The 19,456-nt window shown below is 27.3% G+C and overlaps 2 protein-coding genes across 5 annotated transcripts; both read right to left on the reverse strand.

Annotated features, from left to right (window-relative positions):
* Positions 1-537: 537 nt before the first annotated feature.
* LOC112691593 (pleckstrin homology domain-containing family J member 1-like) lies at positions 538-7,582 on the reverse strand. The gene is made up of 6 exons (XM_025565894.1): positions 7,345-7,582; positions 7,055-7,242; positions 4,811-4,896; positions 4,479-4,651; positions 3,264-3,327; positions 538-1,366 (listed from the first exon to the last, which is right to left on the reverse strand). Exons 2-6 carry the CDS (start codon positions 7,155-7,157, stop codon positions 1,193-1,195), a joined length of 600 nt encoding a protein of 199 aa, XP_025421679.1. The 5' UTR covers positions 7,158-7,242; positions 7,345-7,582; the 3' UTR covers positions 538-1,192.
* A 2,583-nt stretch (positions 7,583-10,165) lies between these two features.
* On the reverse strand, positions 10,166-18,977 carry LOC112691546 (carnitine O-palmitoyltransferase 1, liver isoform). Of its 4 annotated transcripts, none has more exons than XM_025565828.1 (19): positions 18,675-18,977; positions 16,502-16,655; positions 16,290-16,423; positions 16,107-16,216; positions 15,869-16,032; positions 15,663-15,784; positions 14,695-14,896; positions 14,422-14,621; positions 14,149-14,353; positions 13,950-14,057; positions 13,856-13,881; positions 13,625-13,690; positions 13,186-13,248; positions 11,401-11,512; positions 11,200-11,334; positions 10,963-11,097; positions 10,741-10,890; positions 10,366-10,575; positions 10,166-10,305 (listed from the first exon to the last, which is right to left on the reverse strand). In XM_025565828.1, exons 2-19 carry the CDS (start codon positions 16,640-16,642, stop codon positions 10,207-10,209), a joined length of 2,382 nt encoding a protein of 793 aa, XP_025421613.1. In that variant the 5' UTR covers positions 16,643-16,655; positions 18,675-18,977; the 3' UTR covers positions 10,166-10,206. The 4 variants fall into 4 exon arrangements, with proteins under 4 accessions (XP_025421613.1, XP_025421616.1, XP_025421614.1 ...); XM_025565829.1 differs by lacking the exon at positions 18,675-18,977 and adding an exon at positions 16,719-16,740 and having other exon boundaries at positions 10,207-10,305; XM_025565831.1 differs by lacking the exon at positions 13,625-13,690.
* Between the last annotated feature and the right edge of the window lie 479 nt (positions 18,978-19,456).

The raw sequence follows: 19,456 nt of genomic DNA on the forward strand, positions 1-19,456 counted from the left end.
CGCCCACGCGTACATATAACTTATAATGGACGTGGCGATCGGTATACTGCGGATAAGCACTGCGATCACAAATACATACTCTGGGAGAAGGAGAGGAAAAAACTTGGAACGAGCCCCTGTAATTTTTTTATTTATTTTTTTTAATCTCCGGGCACAGGTGCCAGTCATCTACCGCGTTGGTATCGCGTGCCATTGACTTCCCGAAATAGATTTTTCCGGATGTAGTACACATCACCGGTTTGTTTTTCCGCGCAAACGGATAACTATCATTAACAGTGCCTACCTCAAAGACAAAACGGTAGGGGGAAAAAATATTTTTCACTCCCTCCCCCCTTAGGGTTCAGGTAAAGGGAAAACATATTTATTTATTTTTTTAAGTCGGGGTATGCACGTACATAAATGGGTATCTCCGTAAATGTACGAATATATATATGTTTGTATTATACGTGTATATACAATATCTCTTGCCCGATAAACCTTAGCGAGGATTTAGATAATGTAGGTATTAAAGGTTTTGAAAGAAAAATACGATGAAAATAGTTGTAGAAAAATATTTATTATATAAACACACAATTGCTGAGTTTTCAGTCTGGTCGCATCTGATAAATAAATTGCAACGTAGTAAGAGCATACTTATACTTGTTATATTCCATATATATATATATAAAGGAATATACTGTTACAAAAAAAATTATAGCTTCTCCCTGCTTACAAATATATAATATTAGATAATACTTATGAATATAAAAATAATAATAGTACATCGGAAAATCAATAACAATATCGCCATGTGAAATTAAAAGTATTGCATGCGAACACGAACACACACGAGCAAATCGCATATGATCGACAGATTTAGCACTACGTAATTGTTGATGATCGCTTCGTTTACGACATTGTGCCAACAAAATGATTGAAACCGTACGGGTTACACGGATTAAATGCGAATAGGAATCTGTTAAGGGATACGCGGAAGAAATGTTTTCCGGAAGTGAATACATTTCAGTTGTATACTTCGAACCCCAAATATATGTACAATATATATTCATAGGATTACGGTGGTCCTATATTGTAGTGCATTTAAAACGGGAATCACGAAATCGCGACTGGCTGGCAGGCGCGTCTATTATGTGATGTAAAACACTGCTCAGCCTTCTCAACAGAACAAACATACACACGGTGCAAGCATACCTTACAATTCGATTAAATTCATATGACTCATATTTCCTGGATCCTGCTTGTGTCTGGGAGGTGGATGAGGCGGCGATGGCGCTCTCTTGTAATAAAAATCACTGTCGTTTTCTTCGACTACATTTTTCGTCCGACCAATCTTTTTCCCTTCTTCCGGGTACATTAACAACGGGTCCTGCGCCCAAAGAAATATGTTAGTTTTTCACCGCAATAACAATAACTAAATAAGTACAAAAGAACAATTGTGAAATGCATTTTTTATTTAATTTTGTGCTATACATCGACGGACTCGTGGAATTTTTCTACGGTTACAAATTTATCATTAGAAAAAAAAACAACAAATTATGTGATTGAGTTCTTCGTCTGTTAAAAAAACGAAAATCTAAATCAAATTTAGAGTTAACAACACGTCTGTAATATTATTGTAATACATAGGAGTTACAAGTAACAATTATAGAGACCAACTTTTAACCAAGTCGATAAATTAATGACGCATAAATTACAATTGGAACGCAGTAGCATCTGATTCCCTAAATCCTGGGATAGGTAGGTCACGTAGTAAATGCAACATGATGAATTGGTAATAAATACTTAACAACGGTATTAATACGACAACCTATAATAGTTGGTAGATTGATAGACAGTAACTACAAACATTATAACATTGTTAGCATTTAAATTAAATAAACGCTCGGTCAGGAATATAGGTGTATATTAAACAGAATATAGCTATATATATATATATATATATAAGGTAAAAAGAATAATAAGTTGATCAGCGTCGGTTGCTGTGGAACGGTCACAAATACGTCTGATCACTCGACTGATTCGGAGAAAGTGAAAATGCCGACCCGCACGCCGGAGCAAAAAGGGGGGGGGGGAAGGCCTGTGGTACGGTGTGACCAATCTGGGCCACACAGTGCCACGGCCTTTACTATAATTAAATATATTAACATTAACCGCTAACAACATTTAGTCTGCTATTTAATTTTATTAATTTATTAATTTTATTCATCACCAACAAAACTTTTGTTTAAAAATAAGCGATAATAACAGATTATTGTTAACTAAGAAATCTTTTAAAAGCAAATTTTTAAATATGTTCATTAACTAGTCTTTCAATGATTTAGAAACATACAGTTTTCGAACTACATTCAACAGTACCAAAGCAGATCAAGGCCGGATCACTCGCATGAAAATAATTATAACCATGATCAACTGTAAACAATATTATTTCAACCTATTTTACACCCAAAATATCATGTTTGTGTTATATTCCGTAGCTTTAATTCTTTTAGTACATACATTAATTAAGACTATCATTATAATTACAATTGCCACAAAATAAATTTAATTTACATTCATATTCAAAATAGATACCTAACCAAATCTAATACTAAAACAAATAATATTTATTTTTACGTATCAGGAACAGGGCTTATTCTAAAGCGCAGTTGGGCTTATTTTGCGTATTTGGAAAAGGTTGATGCACACTTGATAATAAACTTTTGCGTATTTGATTTTTAATTCAATGTTGTTTAGTGTTATTTTATACATTACATTATGATTTATAAACAAAGTAAAAAGAAAATTTATTAAAAAATATTAAAAAAAATACTTTGAACACGAATGTAAATTGTTTTATATCTTTTAAATACATTACATTTTAAATTACTTAACATAGAAGCTACACATTTTATCATTTTTAACTATAATTTGACGGTATGTTTTGAGATCATAGTTCTATTTTGATAGGCTTATTTAAACAAAATGCGTAGTTGATAAAAATCCTTAGAATAATCCCTGATCAGGAATATTGAGAAATATTTATACAGAACTGCACCAACATAATGAGTTTTTTTAAATTTATAACATATATTTAATTAGTTTAAGTTTAAAATTCTTGATTTGACCAATCCTGAATAATTGTGACATAATATTATTGAATCAAGAACATGTATTGCATATTGTAATGACAAATCACCATATTTAATCACATGAAAACTAAGATAAAAATAATACCTATAAACGTTACAAAAAATTAAAATTAATTATTAATATATAATACATACTCTTCCACTTAGCTTCAAGATTTTATTTTGTATAGATGACATTTGAGATCTCATGTATTCATACCTGGAAAAAACGGTCTAAGTACAGAATAAAATTGTCAACTAAATTACCTATAGTTCAAGTACATAGTTAATGTTGTTGTTTATTTTTTTTTTTTTTTTTTTTTTTAATGAACAGTTTGAAACCAAATAGAAAATAATTTTATTTTTATTAATATAATATCATCAAAATGTAGCATATTATACTTTAATTTTTTTTTTTTTTTTTTAATAATTTAATATATAGGCAAAATATTGTTTTAATTGAATTACTAAACTGTATCACAGGCATCACAGTAATGCCACTATTTATAAATAATATTAATAATCCATGGAAATAATAAAAAAATATTTGTTAGTTTAAAATTAAAAGGAATAATTATAAATAACATTTTTGAATTCTAATACTTTTAAAAATTATGATAATATATGAAACTAAAATTTATATTCATTAAAAATATTTCATACACATATTTAAGATTTGAAATAGCTTAATCAAAAGTAAAAAATAACAATATTAACATATCAACTTTAAAAAATTTTATTGCTCAATTCAAAATCATAAGTTTTAATTTGAAAAATGTTAAGTACGATTTAAATTAGATTAATATAATTAAATCAAAATACTGAATGATTGTTTAGTAGAATTGTAACTGTATACATCTCAAGTCCTTTTTTTTTTTAAGTCAAAAATGGTTTGTGTATTATTTTTTATTAGTTGATATTTTTCTATTAAAGAATAATTTTAAAAATATAATGCTTGTAGGTTTATTATTGCTGTTTAAAAGAACACAGTTATTGTTGACAATTGATTTTAATAATTATTTTTTTTTATAGACAAAACATAACGTTTAAAATTAAATTAAATTGAATATGTATATATACTTAATTTACATAACAAATAAATAAATATGAATAAAAAGCTTGAAAATACCCTTTGCTAAAAAATAAATTTTCAATGTATTATATAAATAAGTTAATTAGCAATAATACTGTGTATAAAAAAGTATAATATTAAATATGTACCTGTACATGTTTATATTTTTTATAAATATAAAATACTACCTAAATAATTGGTTACAAGCATTGTAAGTATTCTTCAGTTAATGCTTTAAAAGGGTTCAATTAATGAAATATTTGTTTGAAAAATATTTTATTAACCAACAAAAGACTTACGTTGAACATTGAATATTTTTAATCCACTGATGAACATGTTCTTCAGATTGACTTGATATAATATACTTTTTAGTGGGTTCATCTTTAAATGAAAGAGAAAACGAAAATAATGTTCCTGGCATATTACTCTCAAGCCTTACAATAGAATTCTCCAAAACAAAAACACCAGCTGGCTAAAAAAAAAAGATAAAAATTATTTTTTTATTATTCATACATGTAAATTTGAATTACGATTTTACTTTATTATTATTATTAGTATTATAAAACTATTATTACTGAGAATATATTTTACAAAAGCAATAAAAATAAATGAGTAAATACAATTTTTTTACCTGATGTAAATCAACTTGCCCAAAGCCATTTATTTTAAAGTAAAATAAAAGGTTGTACTTAAGTCGAAACCATCTTTCTTTGAAACCTATAATTAATTATAAAAACATTAGTTAAATATGAAAAAAAAAATTGTACACCAACTAGAATAAATTTAATAGTTAAAATGGTTTTATTAGCTATCACATAATACTGTAATAATGATTTCATATATTTACAATATGATATATGTATACTTTTCTCACATATATTAAAACTATAACATAATAAATAAATTTAAATATGCAATATAATATAATATAAAAATTATAAGTAATGAATTACTTTCATTGTTTGTGAAATTTAATAGTATTTATACCGTAGTCTAAATCTTATATTTACTATTAAATTTCTAATAGTTATACTTCTAAAACCTATTATAATTATTATGAGGTTAAGCTTCTATAATGTAATTAGGTATAATAAAGGCCATTACTCCCATCATACATACATAAAAAGTATTAAATTATAACAGCTTAAATGTTAAACAATTGCATAAGTACAATTAAAAAATATAAAATTATAAAACTAATGAATAATTAATATAATTAATGGATCCTACTGAATGCATTTTATATTTTTTTTTTTTTAAATAAATAAATAAAAGCAACCAAATATTGTCAAATTGATCACTGCCCAGAGTTTGAGAAACACTAAATTATGTATGTAATAAGTGAATCAAAACTCATTTGAAGCCTAGTATTTGAAATATTGTAGAAAAGGTACAGCTTATATTAATATATGGTTTTAATTTACTACAAATTGGTAATATTTGAATAACACAAAAAAAAAAACACTTAACATAACAAATCAATAAATCATAATAATCATAATAACATTAGTGACGTTAACTTTGCACAATATGGTACAAAATAAAGTGAGTAGTAGACACTAAACAGTAGTAAAACAGACATTTTAATAATTTATACTCGCCAATAACAATAATTTTTCATACTATTTTAAAATATTAATTACAATTTATCTATTTACTAAAGCTTATAGCTTTAGAGACGGTTCGAACATTTAAATCTTACCGGGGCACCACCCCAGTAGTAAGTGCTTACAAGCCGCCTATGGCTTATATTATGAGTATGATTAAAGATTCATAATGGTAAGAGAAAACCAAATAATGAAATATAATATTATAAAAAGACAAAAAGTATTACTGAGCGTATAAAATAAGTGTGAATGTAATTAAATATTTTAAAAGAAAAATTACAAAAATCTAAAGTACTAATATATAATTTATATAGGTAGCACAAAATTATTACCAAAACTTGATGAATACATTTTTAAAGCAACACAAATTTTAAAAATCACAAATAGTATATAATACCAATTAAAATTTATCGTCATTTTGGAAATACTAGTAAGTAGTATTATCGATACTCAATATTTCAATATTTTCTTAGTACTTTAGCATAAATGGACATACATTTTTATACTATGTATTTATGTTATTTATACCATAATCTTCAAAGATATTGGCACTAAATAAAATTTAATAGAAACTTACTATTATTTACATTTAATTTATAAGTATATAATAAATTATAAGCACCTCTCTAGAAGGACAAACCATAAGAAATAATTAGTTGATACGAGTTAGTATCAATTATGATTCATTTAAATCATTACTTTTGAATCATATTACATGAATCATTTAGGATTTATTATCAATAATTTTGTAACAATTATTGTAAATCAATAATATTATCAAATTTAAAAGTCAGATTCATAAAAATAAAATATGAAAAAATTAGAAAAAACAGTTTAATGCATATTTTTTATGTTTTCAAACAGATAATATTTAAAACACTATTTCATGTAAATAAAGGTATCAATCTTAATCAGACATTTGAGTAAATAAATAAAAATATTTTTCTTGGAATATAATAACAAACACATATAATCAAAATTGGATACCAATCCATGTACCATATTATTTATTTAATCAAATTACAAAATCAGATCTTTTGCTGCGGATATGAATATGGAAAACATGTAATCGTTCAAAAAATGATCAAAAATGTATTCCTAATCCAACCTAATTTGTTTTACAGTTGAAATAAAAATCAGTGTGCTAGAAAACCGATAACAAAGTGTTCAGATCGCAAAGTGAAAACGGTATGTCTAGCACACCTCTGGACGCAGTGATCGTGTTAGTCCGTAAACCATATGCGTTATTCGACAAAACTCGCATTTACCTTTAGAAGGATGTCCGTTGGATAGCTTTGCGTAAGACATTCGTCCTTCGAAAACCGGATTTGAATGGCTGACATGGACCATTTCCTTGTGGTTGAATCGCATAATTTCTACAACGACTGTATTAAACCGAAAACGGAACGAAACAATAGGGTATCCGTAACAGCCGCTCTGGGTACCTACAGATGTTCTGCGAGTACATAAATCAAACCAATAATTGAAATTAGACAGGTTTTTACAAAATAATAATACACTGTTACGCGTTATTAATCGTGGAACAGCAGGTACCTACCTATGTCACTCGGTACGCGTATTGCACATCGTGAATTACGATGGCACATTTGAAAAGCTTTTCATGCGCAATTCTCGCGTTATCTTTTCTGTTGTTATCGTGTAAACGGCCACAGCAGTTATTTATCTCCGACCGCGTAGATAAGGCGGAATAATAATGTATTCTTCTATTATCTGCTACGGGTCGCGCAATGTTCGGGACGAGCGGTGGTCTCTGCACGGATATAATTATAAACTATTCTATGATTATTAATGATGACGTGAAACCGTAATTGATCGTCGCACTGTAAATAGACTGTCCGTGGGTGGGCAGAACCTGGTACAAATCCAAATTGGTCACGTCACGCGCGTACAGACGCTTTAATTTCTTCGGCGTTTCGGACTACGTTAACCAATACGAGACTATTGGTGGACACATTGTTTAACATAAATACAAGACTTTCCGCTAAGTCATCAAAGTATACGTATTGACAACCTAGGCGCAATTCAGTGAAATTGAGTGTGCTTAACGCCCCAAATTTTTTTATATTAATTTACTTTCAAACAGTCATGTATAGAGAAACGGAGTTCTTATCGTTTAATTTTTAATTAAATTATTATTTAAATAATGGGGATGAAAGTTCGTCTTTCGTGACTTTGGTCCTTGGATTTGATACAATAGCGAAATGAGCAGGGGCGTATTTAGACTTACTTCTAGGGAGGAGGGGGCGACTCAAATTTTTTCTTTAATTCAGGCTCAAAATTTACAAGTAAAATTTTTGGTAATATTTATATCAGGTGAATCCTTAATATTTTTGGTTTTTTTTTTTTATATAATTCCGGATCCACTTAGAATGGTCTTTTGTGTAGTTCTTTTTTGCGTTATCTAAATTAGTGTAAAATTTGAAAAGTTTTCAAATGTATTAAATCTATAAAATAAAATGATAACTCATTTCTTTTGTAAAACGATTCTGAGCAAAACATCAGCATAAATATATATCGTTCATATATTTTACCATTTTTAAACTAATTATCGGTAGGTCCATTTTTTTATCAAACTATTTAAAATGTTCTTGTTTGACGAAAGAGAATTTTTTTTCATTAAATATTCAAAACATGCTGTTCTCTATGTATCCAATATAATTATGATTGGATGAACCAATTTTTTAAACAATTAATGTTGGAAATGTATGTATAACAGTCAATTCTGTACAAATCTTATAATAATTTACTTAAACTCTAATAAAATAAAATCTTGAATAACGACTTTTGAAAATGTTTCAGTATCGTTAGATAAATATATGAGTGAGATGTTATTAAATTTTCATGTCATTATATCCAAAAATAAAAATGTAATATTACATAAAAACTTTCAAAAAATAGATGTTTTTCAAAGTTCTATATTAAAACCAAAAGTGCTAAACTATTTTTGAAAATGTTTTCAAATATGAAAAAAAATAATATTTTTAATAAAAAGTAAATGTTATAAGTTCATAGCCACATTACTATTGGAGTTACGACTAAATAACTAACATTTGAAAAGTGAAAGTCTCGTTTACAGAGAATTTTTATCTTTTTTACTCGATTTTCGGCAGTTTTTTCTCACGCCTGAAAAAATTATTGAGATTTTAGAAAAATAACCTCTAAAGCATAACCCTAAACTGATTTTAAATCTATTAACTGATAAATGAAACTTTTGAATCAGTATTTTCATAAGAAAATATTTATAGAAAAAATAAAATAATAAAATTGTAAACCATGAGATTCTTCGCTTTACTCAGAATCTAAAAATTATCATGAATTGAAACATTTGTGTATGCAAGCGGGTAATAATACGTGAAATATTTAGTAAAAATTCAAATATTTCTAAATTTAAATAGTTCTCTTTGGTTTTATATTTTTATAACATATATGCATATATACTCCCCAGTTTTTTCATTGAAATTGTGTCACTGATTGACAAATTAAATGTTTTTTATGTATTATCATAAAAAAAACTAGTATTATTAAATCTATAGTATTCAGTGTAATGTATCAATAAAAAACAACATAAGTTTTCTTTCATATGACATAATCTTGTAATTTTTTTTATAAACATATAGTTAAATAACATGTTTTTTTAGTTAATAAATATACTATTTATTTACAAAAAAGAAAAATTCATAATGTCACAATATATGTATAATCTTAGAACTATACACCTACCACAACTATACACATTCTACCTTGAGATATTACCACTTGAAACGTTAGGAGTGTGGTGCTGTCATAAAAAATTTGATAAAATCACAAAATATCATTTCTGTGATAAAACCATTAGGTATTTGACTATAAAATAAAATGAGAATCTTTTTAGTTTAGAATTTCCATATTTATAAATATAGCCCAATGACGTTCACATAGTTAATGAAATTTAATTTATTGTACTGGTAATCTTGGGGTGGATGGGTAGACGGTGATAATATAGGCCTAAATATATACATTATAGTACAAATTATATAATATATTATTTTATCTAATGTGTGGTAATATCATTAATGGAAACCTGTGGTTGCCACTAGGTACATTTAGAAATTAGAACCCGGATGTAAATCAAACAATTCACAACCGGTTTTTAATATACTGAATAAATATGTATTGAATTGATTTTAGTAATTTTTCATGTATCAATAAAAATATGTTTAAAAAATAGTTATTAAAAATAAAATACTTATCTTTACTGATAATAATACATACAAATTATAGTTTAAGTTGGTTAATAACAAATTAGAGCTAACACATTTTCACTAAATACCATTAATATTTAACAATAATCATTAAAACATTGTTTTCGATCAATATAATAGATTTCAAAACAAAATATATTACATACTATGCATTCATATTATGAGCTTAACTTTTTTGTACTTTTTTCCCAATCTTCATACAGAGTTTTCATATCATTTAAAGCCTCTGTAATACGAACTGCAAATCTATTTGAATCCTATAAGATACCACAGAGTAATTAATAATAGAACTAGTATTCAAAATTAAATGTACATACAGTATGAGGAGAACTCTTTTTGCTCGATATATGGAAGAAAATCAGATTTTCTCCAGCTATAATATAACTAACACCATATCCATCATTGGCTACAGGGCCAAATCCACCACCAGCTGAAATGCAATTAGGAAATTTCTTTAAATCAAACTGAGTAGTCTGTCCATGTGGTGTTTGTGATGTTGATAATCTCCATGGTTCACTCAATACTTGCTGTAAGTAAAATAATTAACTTAGTATATTTATTAAATGATTAGTAACCTTTCACAATTTATTATACTCAACAAGTTTAATTTTGTGGCACATAATTATTAATAGATAATTAGTATACACAAATTTTATTATTTTACTAAATATACACTTATTGTTCATACTTACATTTAAGAATGGCGATTCCACTTCTAAATACTTTGAAACTACATACAAACAAAACAAATGCCTGTCAATTCCTTTTCCACACATGGCATCTTGATAACCTCTCTGGTGAGTTGCACAAGCTTCTCTCAATAGAGTAATACGTTCATTTAACTATTCACAGATTAAACATTTAAATTTTTTTTTTTTTTTTTATTTAGGAAATAAATAAATAAATTAACTAACACTGATATTTGGATCCAACATCGATTTCACCCAAGCTGATGATTGTAGAGTACAAGGTCTAACAGTCTCAGTCCTACCCTCTCTAAATAGTCTGGTCATTGAAGCTTCATATGTCAAACTAAATTTACCAGCATCCTATAGAATTACATTCAAATTAGTATTTAAAAAACTTCTATTCTAACTTTTTCATTTTACAGTATATTATTATTTTATTATTCAAAAATACTTATTAATTACTCTATAATATGCCAGTTGAAGTGCCATTTGAATAAATGCATCAGGACTGACTCTAGCTGTTTTCATAAATCCTTTGCCATAGGTATTGAATACCAAAATACGAAGATCAACATCATTTAATAATTCTAAGGAAACCTAAAATAACAATAACACAATGTAAATAAATTCAAGCAACTGAAATAAATTGTCAATAAAGGTTACTTCATATGATTTTTCAATAGCTTCTAATACTGGTTCTAAATTCCATTGAAGTCTAATTGGTTTTGGTGGTTCAATTTCAGGTACACCTTTTACGTGTCCATTTTCTTGATATCTTCATTTTCAAAAAAAAAATCATAAATATTACATGATTTTATCACATAATGAATATCTAACATTTATTAATAATAAATTTCTTAAAATTATATAAAATGATTGAGTAAGTGAATACATTTGATATTAAATGTTGTTAAAATATATTACATGATATATGAATTTATGAAAACCATATACCACTCAGTGGCGCCGAACTTGGAATTCAAGTCTGGTCATGACCAGAATATATTTTTAGGATGGCGAGCGGTGTCATGATAGATTATTATACAAGTAATATGTGAATTGATCCAAGTAACTTATACATTATAATACTGCCCATTAACTAATTACTATTTAAGATATTTAAGTACCTAAATGCTATAATAAATACTAAAAAAGGTTAAACATTTTTGGGAGGGGTGAACTCCCAACCCCTCAAAGTATGTCCTTAGGTGGGAGTGGGTTGTAAGTTGGAAATTGGGTGGCTACTGACCAGACCATTCAACATTTTGTTCGGCGCTACTGCTGCCAATTTATGAATAGAATATTAAGGTAAATTGCTAAGGAACCCATCCATCATGAATTACTATTCAAACATAATGAGTGAAATGTAAGTAAATATATCGAAGTATATAATAAGTTGAACAATTTTAATTTTCTCAACATGTATATATTTTGTAGTTGGAAATCCGTGCTCTGAACATTTAATTTAATATCTTACTAGATGTAATATTGGAGTAAGTACCTAAAAAAGTTAATTTATTCAATATCTGACCATTTTTAGGGCGCCATTAAAAATTTCAATTGCTAGGAACTTGTATTAAATTTTAACCTATAACCATTTATAATTACTCTTAGGGCTTAAAATTTATTTTTTATGGCTAGGAAAAATAATATAATTAACTAACAGATACAATTATTGTTTCAGATATTTGTAATAAGTGACTTATTTATAATTCATCTTTTATTTTTCAAATTAAATGAATCATCATTGTTCTCAAACGTGTATTAAAAAACATGACAAAGTCTTACAATTAAAACCTGTGTCTTGTCAAGTTTTAAATTACAAGCAAATTCATACAAATAATAATTTATAATATCGCAGTTAAATATTGTTATCAAAATAGTTGTTATTAATCTAAAGCTCATCTATTTGGTTGCTAGTCTATAGTTTTACATTTTATGACCCTTAACATTTCAAACATTTTCCATTCAGTAAAAAATTCAAGTTTAGTTGTTCACAAATTATTGGAAAAAGATAGTGGGGTTAGATTGACTCACTAATACTACAAATATATCTGTTGCTAACATTAAGTTATTTAAACTTACAAAAATTACTTAAATTCTTAAACATAAAATTAATAATTCAAACAATTGAATTACTCTTGATATGTCTCAATTTTAACTTAATGTATATGTTAATAAACAAAATATGTGATTACAAAATTACATAACCTTCAACAAGTTCAAAAACCACTACAATCGTAGAAACGAAAATAACCCAATTCTACAAACATGACATTATAAATTCTCAGGCAATCAATTCAATCAATATGTAGCATTGTAGCCTAGAGAAACAACTTTTTGATACCTCAAATACAGACGAATGATGGTAAATGGATGGATTCCTTAAAAATAAATAGTATGCATAAAAATAATTACAGTGGGTTAGTTAATTATTTAGATTATTACCCTAATACTAGATCGCCGCAAAGAAAATGTTCCCATAAATGACCCATAACCGGTGCATCTGCCCTGTCATCAATAAAAACAATAACTAAATAATAAATTATTTAAAAGCTGCTTTATATTTTATGATGCCTCATATTATTTATGTTTATTAAAATATTTTAGTACATCAATGAAATTATTAATACAAAGGTTAAATGATAATTCAATGATAATGTTTTGAATTTGTAATTTATTAAAAATATATAATGGTAAGTATGAATAATTATGACATGCATTTCTAAATTTACCCAGACTAAATATGAATAACTGTTGTTGCTCAAAAGAAGTACCATGACCTTAAAACATTATACAAATATTCCCAGCGAGCAAAATTAGAAATATACAAATACATTTAATGATTTATTATAACCAAATTATAAGACAGTAACCATTAAATTACCCAGAATATGCGGCTTCATTAAAAATTATGAACTCCCAAAGATGAGACATAACAGCGGCATCAGCCCTGTAACAATGCTCATTCAATGCAAATTCAAAACAATATTTGAAATCAAAATTATACATTAAATGTGTATTTAAGACTATTTATTTAAGTCTGTGAAATACAACACACACACACACACGTTTTAATTGTGAAATTGTTAACATATTCAACTAAAAAAACACTCACCAGGAATGCTCAGCATTAAAACCAACCTATAAAAAAAAAAGTATTAGTTTCAAATTATTTGTCAGTTAAAATTACAGTTAATAAAAGTTTTTACTCTTCCATTCGAGCCAATACAGAGAGTAAATGATTTATCAAACCATCGGTCATATCCTTTACCAGTCATTAATATTCTTCCAAACTCATCCAATTTCTTTGAGTTTTCCTAAAAGTACAGTGAAAACAAATTAATCAATTTAAAATTATTGGGTAATGAAATCAGCAGTATCCCAATAGTATTTCATTAAATAACTTACAGGATCATATTCATATGGAACCTCATCTAATACAACTACAAAGGCGGCTTTTTCAATAGCATCTAAACTTTGTCGATTTATGCCCTTAAAAAAGAATTTAGTACGTGTATTTGCCCAGTGTGTTCGATCAGCAGCTGTCAAAGCAGCTACTTTTTCTTCTCCAACATATGGTTTATCTGTATTCTTGAGAATTGATTGTATTTGTCTAAATAATAAAATAACATTTTTTTAAAATACTAACAAAATGAATTACCTTATAAAAATAATATTTACACTTCAATTTCACAAGGATGAAGTATACGATTTTGACTATAGATAATGACTTTGAAATATCTTCCAGCATGATACACAACAATGTGTCTACTATCGTTATAATGAACTATTTTATCACTTACAGCCCCAGGAACACGTGTAGTATTAAATATCCTTTCATATTGCCATGAACATAAAGGAACCATTCCTTGAACTCGTATCTAAAATTATATAAAAATGAATACATTGCCCAATATATTGTAATACATTATAAAAAGAAAATTGTTTTAATACTGGTTCAAGCTCTTGACGTTCAATAAGCCTTCTATATTGCAAACACTGCCAAATTATCATTGCAGCACGGGCAGATTGAATAGATGTTGAATGTAACATTATAGCATCAGTGCCATAAAAATTTGAATTAACTATTAAAGGTGTTCTACTTCTTAAATAGACATATTCTTCCCACCAATCCGATACATAATTACTCGACCACCTATTATTAAAATTGACAAGAAATGCATTTAAACTCATTTATAAAATATTTATAATTATTTTTACTTAAATAATTTAAATTTGAAAATATATATTAATATAAAATAGAAAAAAAGTGTAACTAGGAATCAATCAAAGTACTATTTTATATATATATATATATAAATATATATATTATATAATGAATGTAAAATTTTCTAGCTGTCTAATTTTAAAAATAAAATGTATTGTATATCCTGTAAAATATTTATACACTAAAATTAAAATACCTGAGAAAATTATATTATATTCATGAGTAATTGTAAAATAATTAATAATAAAATTATTGATATTATTAATTATAAAATATTAAAATGGATTTAAATTGTCTTATTTATATACATATCAAACAATTTTTTTTATTATCTTTTTCTATAAGTATTAAAATGTATCATTGTTTTAACATTAAAATAATCATTTTAATAAAACAATATATCTAAATATAACAATTAACTATATAAAATGAATAACAACTAATCAAACCTAATTAATTGAGAAATAATTTTAATTTAATCTTTTTTCTTTACATAATTTAATCATTAGGTTATTAAAATTATCTATTTAAAATATAAAAAAACAATTATATAACAACATAAAAATTAGACTGATAAGATACATTGAAAAATCATACATACAATGAATAATTATTAAAAGTAAAAAAAACATAACATAAAATATATAATAAATAAAAAATAAAATAATTTAATTAATAATTAATGAATAAATACCATGATTTCAACCATAAGTATCGCTGAAGCTTAACTGCAATACCATTTTCAAATTCATTAGCTAACTTTACCATACTTTCATATTCTGTATCATTCATTAATGGACGGACACTGTTCAAATACTATAACAATATAAAAGATTAAAAAATAATACATTAAATATAAAATAATAAACCATACTTAATAAAATATGCATATAATATTACCCTTTTCATAGTATCCTTAACTGCAGGCAGAGGAAGTTTTGGTAAAGAACCTTGATAACTATAAAGTAATGGTTTACTTTTAGAAGAAAGTAATTTTACGCCTATACTCCAAAGTTTAGTAGTCAAAGACACTTTTTTTCCTCCTCTGCTTTCATACATCCAGCCTATGTATGTAACAGATACATTAATAATATATTATCTTTATATTAGATTACAAAATATAGGTTTAAATAAATACCTTTGTACATCAACAGGAGCTTAAATGTATATCTTATAATGTAAATTAAAATCAACCAAAATACCAAGGATAAAATAAAACAAGAAACTAGATGCCATATAAATGATGTTCTAAAAATAAAAAAAATAATTTATAATATATTCAATTAAGTACATTATAAATTGAAAATGATAATTTACTTACCCCGGTAAATACTGTAATATAACATCAGTACATTTTACAAAGCTATTATTTCCATAACGAAGAGCAAGTACAATACCCATCATAGCCCAAAGACTTTGTAATGGTGCTGGGAAAATTCCATTCCGTACATTATTCTAAAATGTAAGTGTTTTAAAAAATTATAAATTTTAAAGTAATATACAAATACTAAAACGAGTACTAAAATTATATACTTTAAATCTAGCTAAACGTTTTTTCCAAGAACGAATTCCAGATGCCCAAACTAAATGAAGCACTTCACGATCAAAATTTACATCCCAACCTTCGTGAGTGATAGAAAATGAAAATGCAACTGCTGAATGGGCTTCAGCCATCTTGCTTACAATTCTATAAAGTTATATTCAATTATTATTAAATTATAAAATACATACAATTATTTTTATTTTATACTGCCTATAGTAGAATTTTTCAAACACAAAAATGAATTAAAATGCATTGCCAATATATATCATTTTTTTTTTTTTTTTTTTTAAATTTTTCGAAACAAATGAAATTAACTGAAAATATTTTTACAATGTCTTAATCTTTAAACAACAAAAACAAGGTAAGCAACTTAAATCATTATTTTGGTTAGGTTAGTCAACTAGACTAGCCTTGTAACTTTATCAAGGTTTTTTTTGTTTATAGTTTTTATTAGTAAATTTTATGTTAATGCTACTATACAATACATCTTTCAGTTCTTTTAAATTAAAACAATTTAATTGAAATCTTATACTTATTTACACTTATTAATAATATTTATAGTTAATGATATTATTAATTATTTAGAACAGCATATTTTATAAACCATTTAAATAATAATACAAAAATTACAATTCTACATTGGTAATTTTTAATAGTGTTTAATACATATAGACTTGAATAATATTCTAAGCTTTTCTTACAAATAAAATAACAAGTATAATAACTTTCATATAAATTTAGATTGATGTTAAACTGATGAGCAACATTTTTATAGTAATAATTCTCAATTTGAAAAATAACAATAATATGTAACTGTAATTGAAAAATAATAAAAGAGCTAATTTCAATACATGGTTATTTTATTATCTTGAAAATTATTTTTATTTATTCATTTGGTAGATTAAGAACCCTAAAATAAAATCTAAGATCTATATCATAGCAGTTTTAATTGAAATCAAAAAGTGAAATAAACATTAGCCCTTAGCTATATGCATCTAAATAAATTATAATGAAGTATTTTACTTTGTACATAACTCAGTGATATTTGTTTATTATTAATGAAAATACGAATCTCTAAAAAATAAACAATTGTCATACACATCAATAAAGACAATTATAAAGCAACCCTGAAAAAATAGTTAATCCAGTAGGCTCTACAACTACATAACAAAAAAAAAAAATCGCATTTATTATAATAACATAAATAGGTCACCTGTAAGTAGTTATGTGTTTGAGACACACATAATTAAAAATTATTAATAACAAACAACTAGAACCTAAGTATTGATGTTATGTAAATTAATTTGGTTGAAGAAAAAAACAATAGGTTTAACTTTGATTTAAAATTCAAAACTCGAATAAGAAAAATAACGAAATCGACATCATGAAATATTAATGATGAATTTAAATTGATGTCTAAAAATGCGCGTATATATACTTTATACAAAGTTTTTGGAAGGTTGATTGCAAATTAGAAATACGATTGCAGTAAAGAGTCCATTGGTGTTGTAGTCCTAACACCCGTAGAAGTGTGTATAAAATAAAAAATCTAATTTTATACTTAAATAGAATCTATACGACCAGCGATACAAACGTACGCGTGTACATAAATTATATATCTAAGAACAAGTTTAGGAATTGATTTTCACGGTTTTTTCCGCCGAATGAGTCGACCGGCTGTGGGAAAATACTGTCGAACCCCGCGGGGCACGCGTTCGATCCGTTCTGATTGATAGTGCCATAATGTACAACTGTTGACGCAGTGGCGTATACAGAAAATATTTTCGGGAGAGACTACTATTGACAAAGTTAAATTACCACTACTATCTAAGAATTACTAACAAGACACAATAGGTACTTATCTACATTTCATTTACAGAATGTACCAAAACGATTTGACGTTGGACCCAAATTCTAAATAAGCATAGAGCACCATTAAAATATAACATACGTTTAGAATAATTTTTAAGTTTTTTAAAACGTTTCGAGGGGGGGGGGGGCTGTAGCCCACTAGGACCCCCCCCCTTATATACGCCACTGCGTTGACGTACTACTGCGACGTCAAGTGACGTATCAAGACGTGCGTTTTGTAAAAAAAATATTGCAGCCGTACGGTCGGGGCACCGAAATGTTGAAAAAACAAACGAATAAAAAAATACGTACGTTTACGAACACGCAATTTGTACCTATGCGGACAAACAACAACTGTTGGACGCGACCGCTTCAGATTGTCATCGACGCGCGATTTCAGTTCTCCTAGCGACGACGTCGGACAACATCCATTTGATCGCGGCCGCGGGACGACATCGCGGGGAATCGAAGCAAAACGGGAAAGAGAAAGTGGCGTGAAACGATCCGAAGAACAATACGCGACGGCCAAAACGCGGACGACCGTACACAACACCTGTCAGAGCACGGCAAACGTACAGGGAATACTGAAAACGACTGCGGAACCGATCCGGGGCACGACTACGAAGAGGTACCGTCGATAGCGGTTATCAACGGTGGCGCTATCAACGCCCGTCGCGATCCCGTATAATGGCGCCATCTATTTTGCGCGTCCAGAAAAGTTGATCGTTTCCAATGGTTTATTTTCGGGCGCGTGCCGAGGGCAACGCGAAATCAACACCCGGTCGCGGTGCACGGAAAACATGAAAACGACGACTATCCTCGGCGCATTTATTCCACACACCCCGAATCGATTACATTTATCGTGAAAATATTTTACACGTAATATCTGGGTGCTATATGTCGCGAAACTATTGACTAATTTAACATCCAAGTACAAATTGTCCGCAGTTCCTACAAAATAATTGAATACTATATGAAAGAAGAATATCCTTTCGTTACTTGACGTAAACGTATCGCCAACTCTGTATAGGTTAGCAGAATCCGAGAATAGAGACGTTCAATGTTTCACACCACCTTTACCAGTGGCGTAGCAA

Source organism: Sipha flava, unplaced genomic scaffold (assembly GCF_003268045.1).
Source record: "Sipha flava isolate LNK unplaced genomic scaffold, YSA_version1 64_pilon_pilon, whole genome shotgun sequence".
Classification (NCBI taxonomy): Eukaryota; Metazoa; Arthropoda; class Insecta; order Hemiptera; family Aphididae; genus Sipha; species Sipha flava.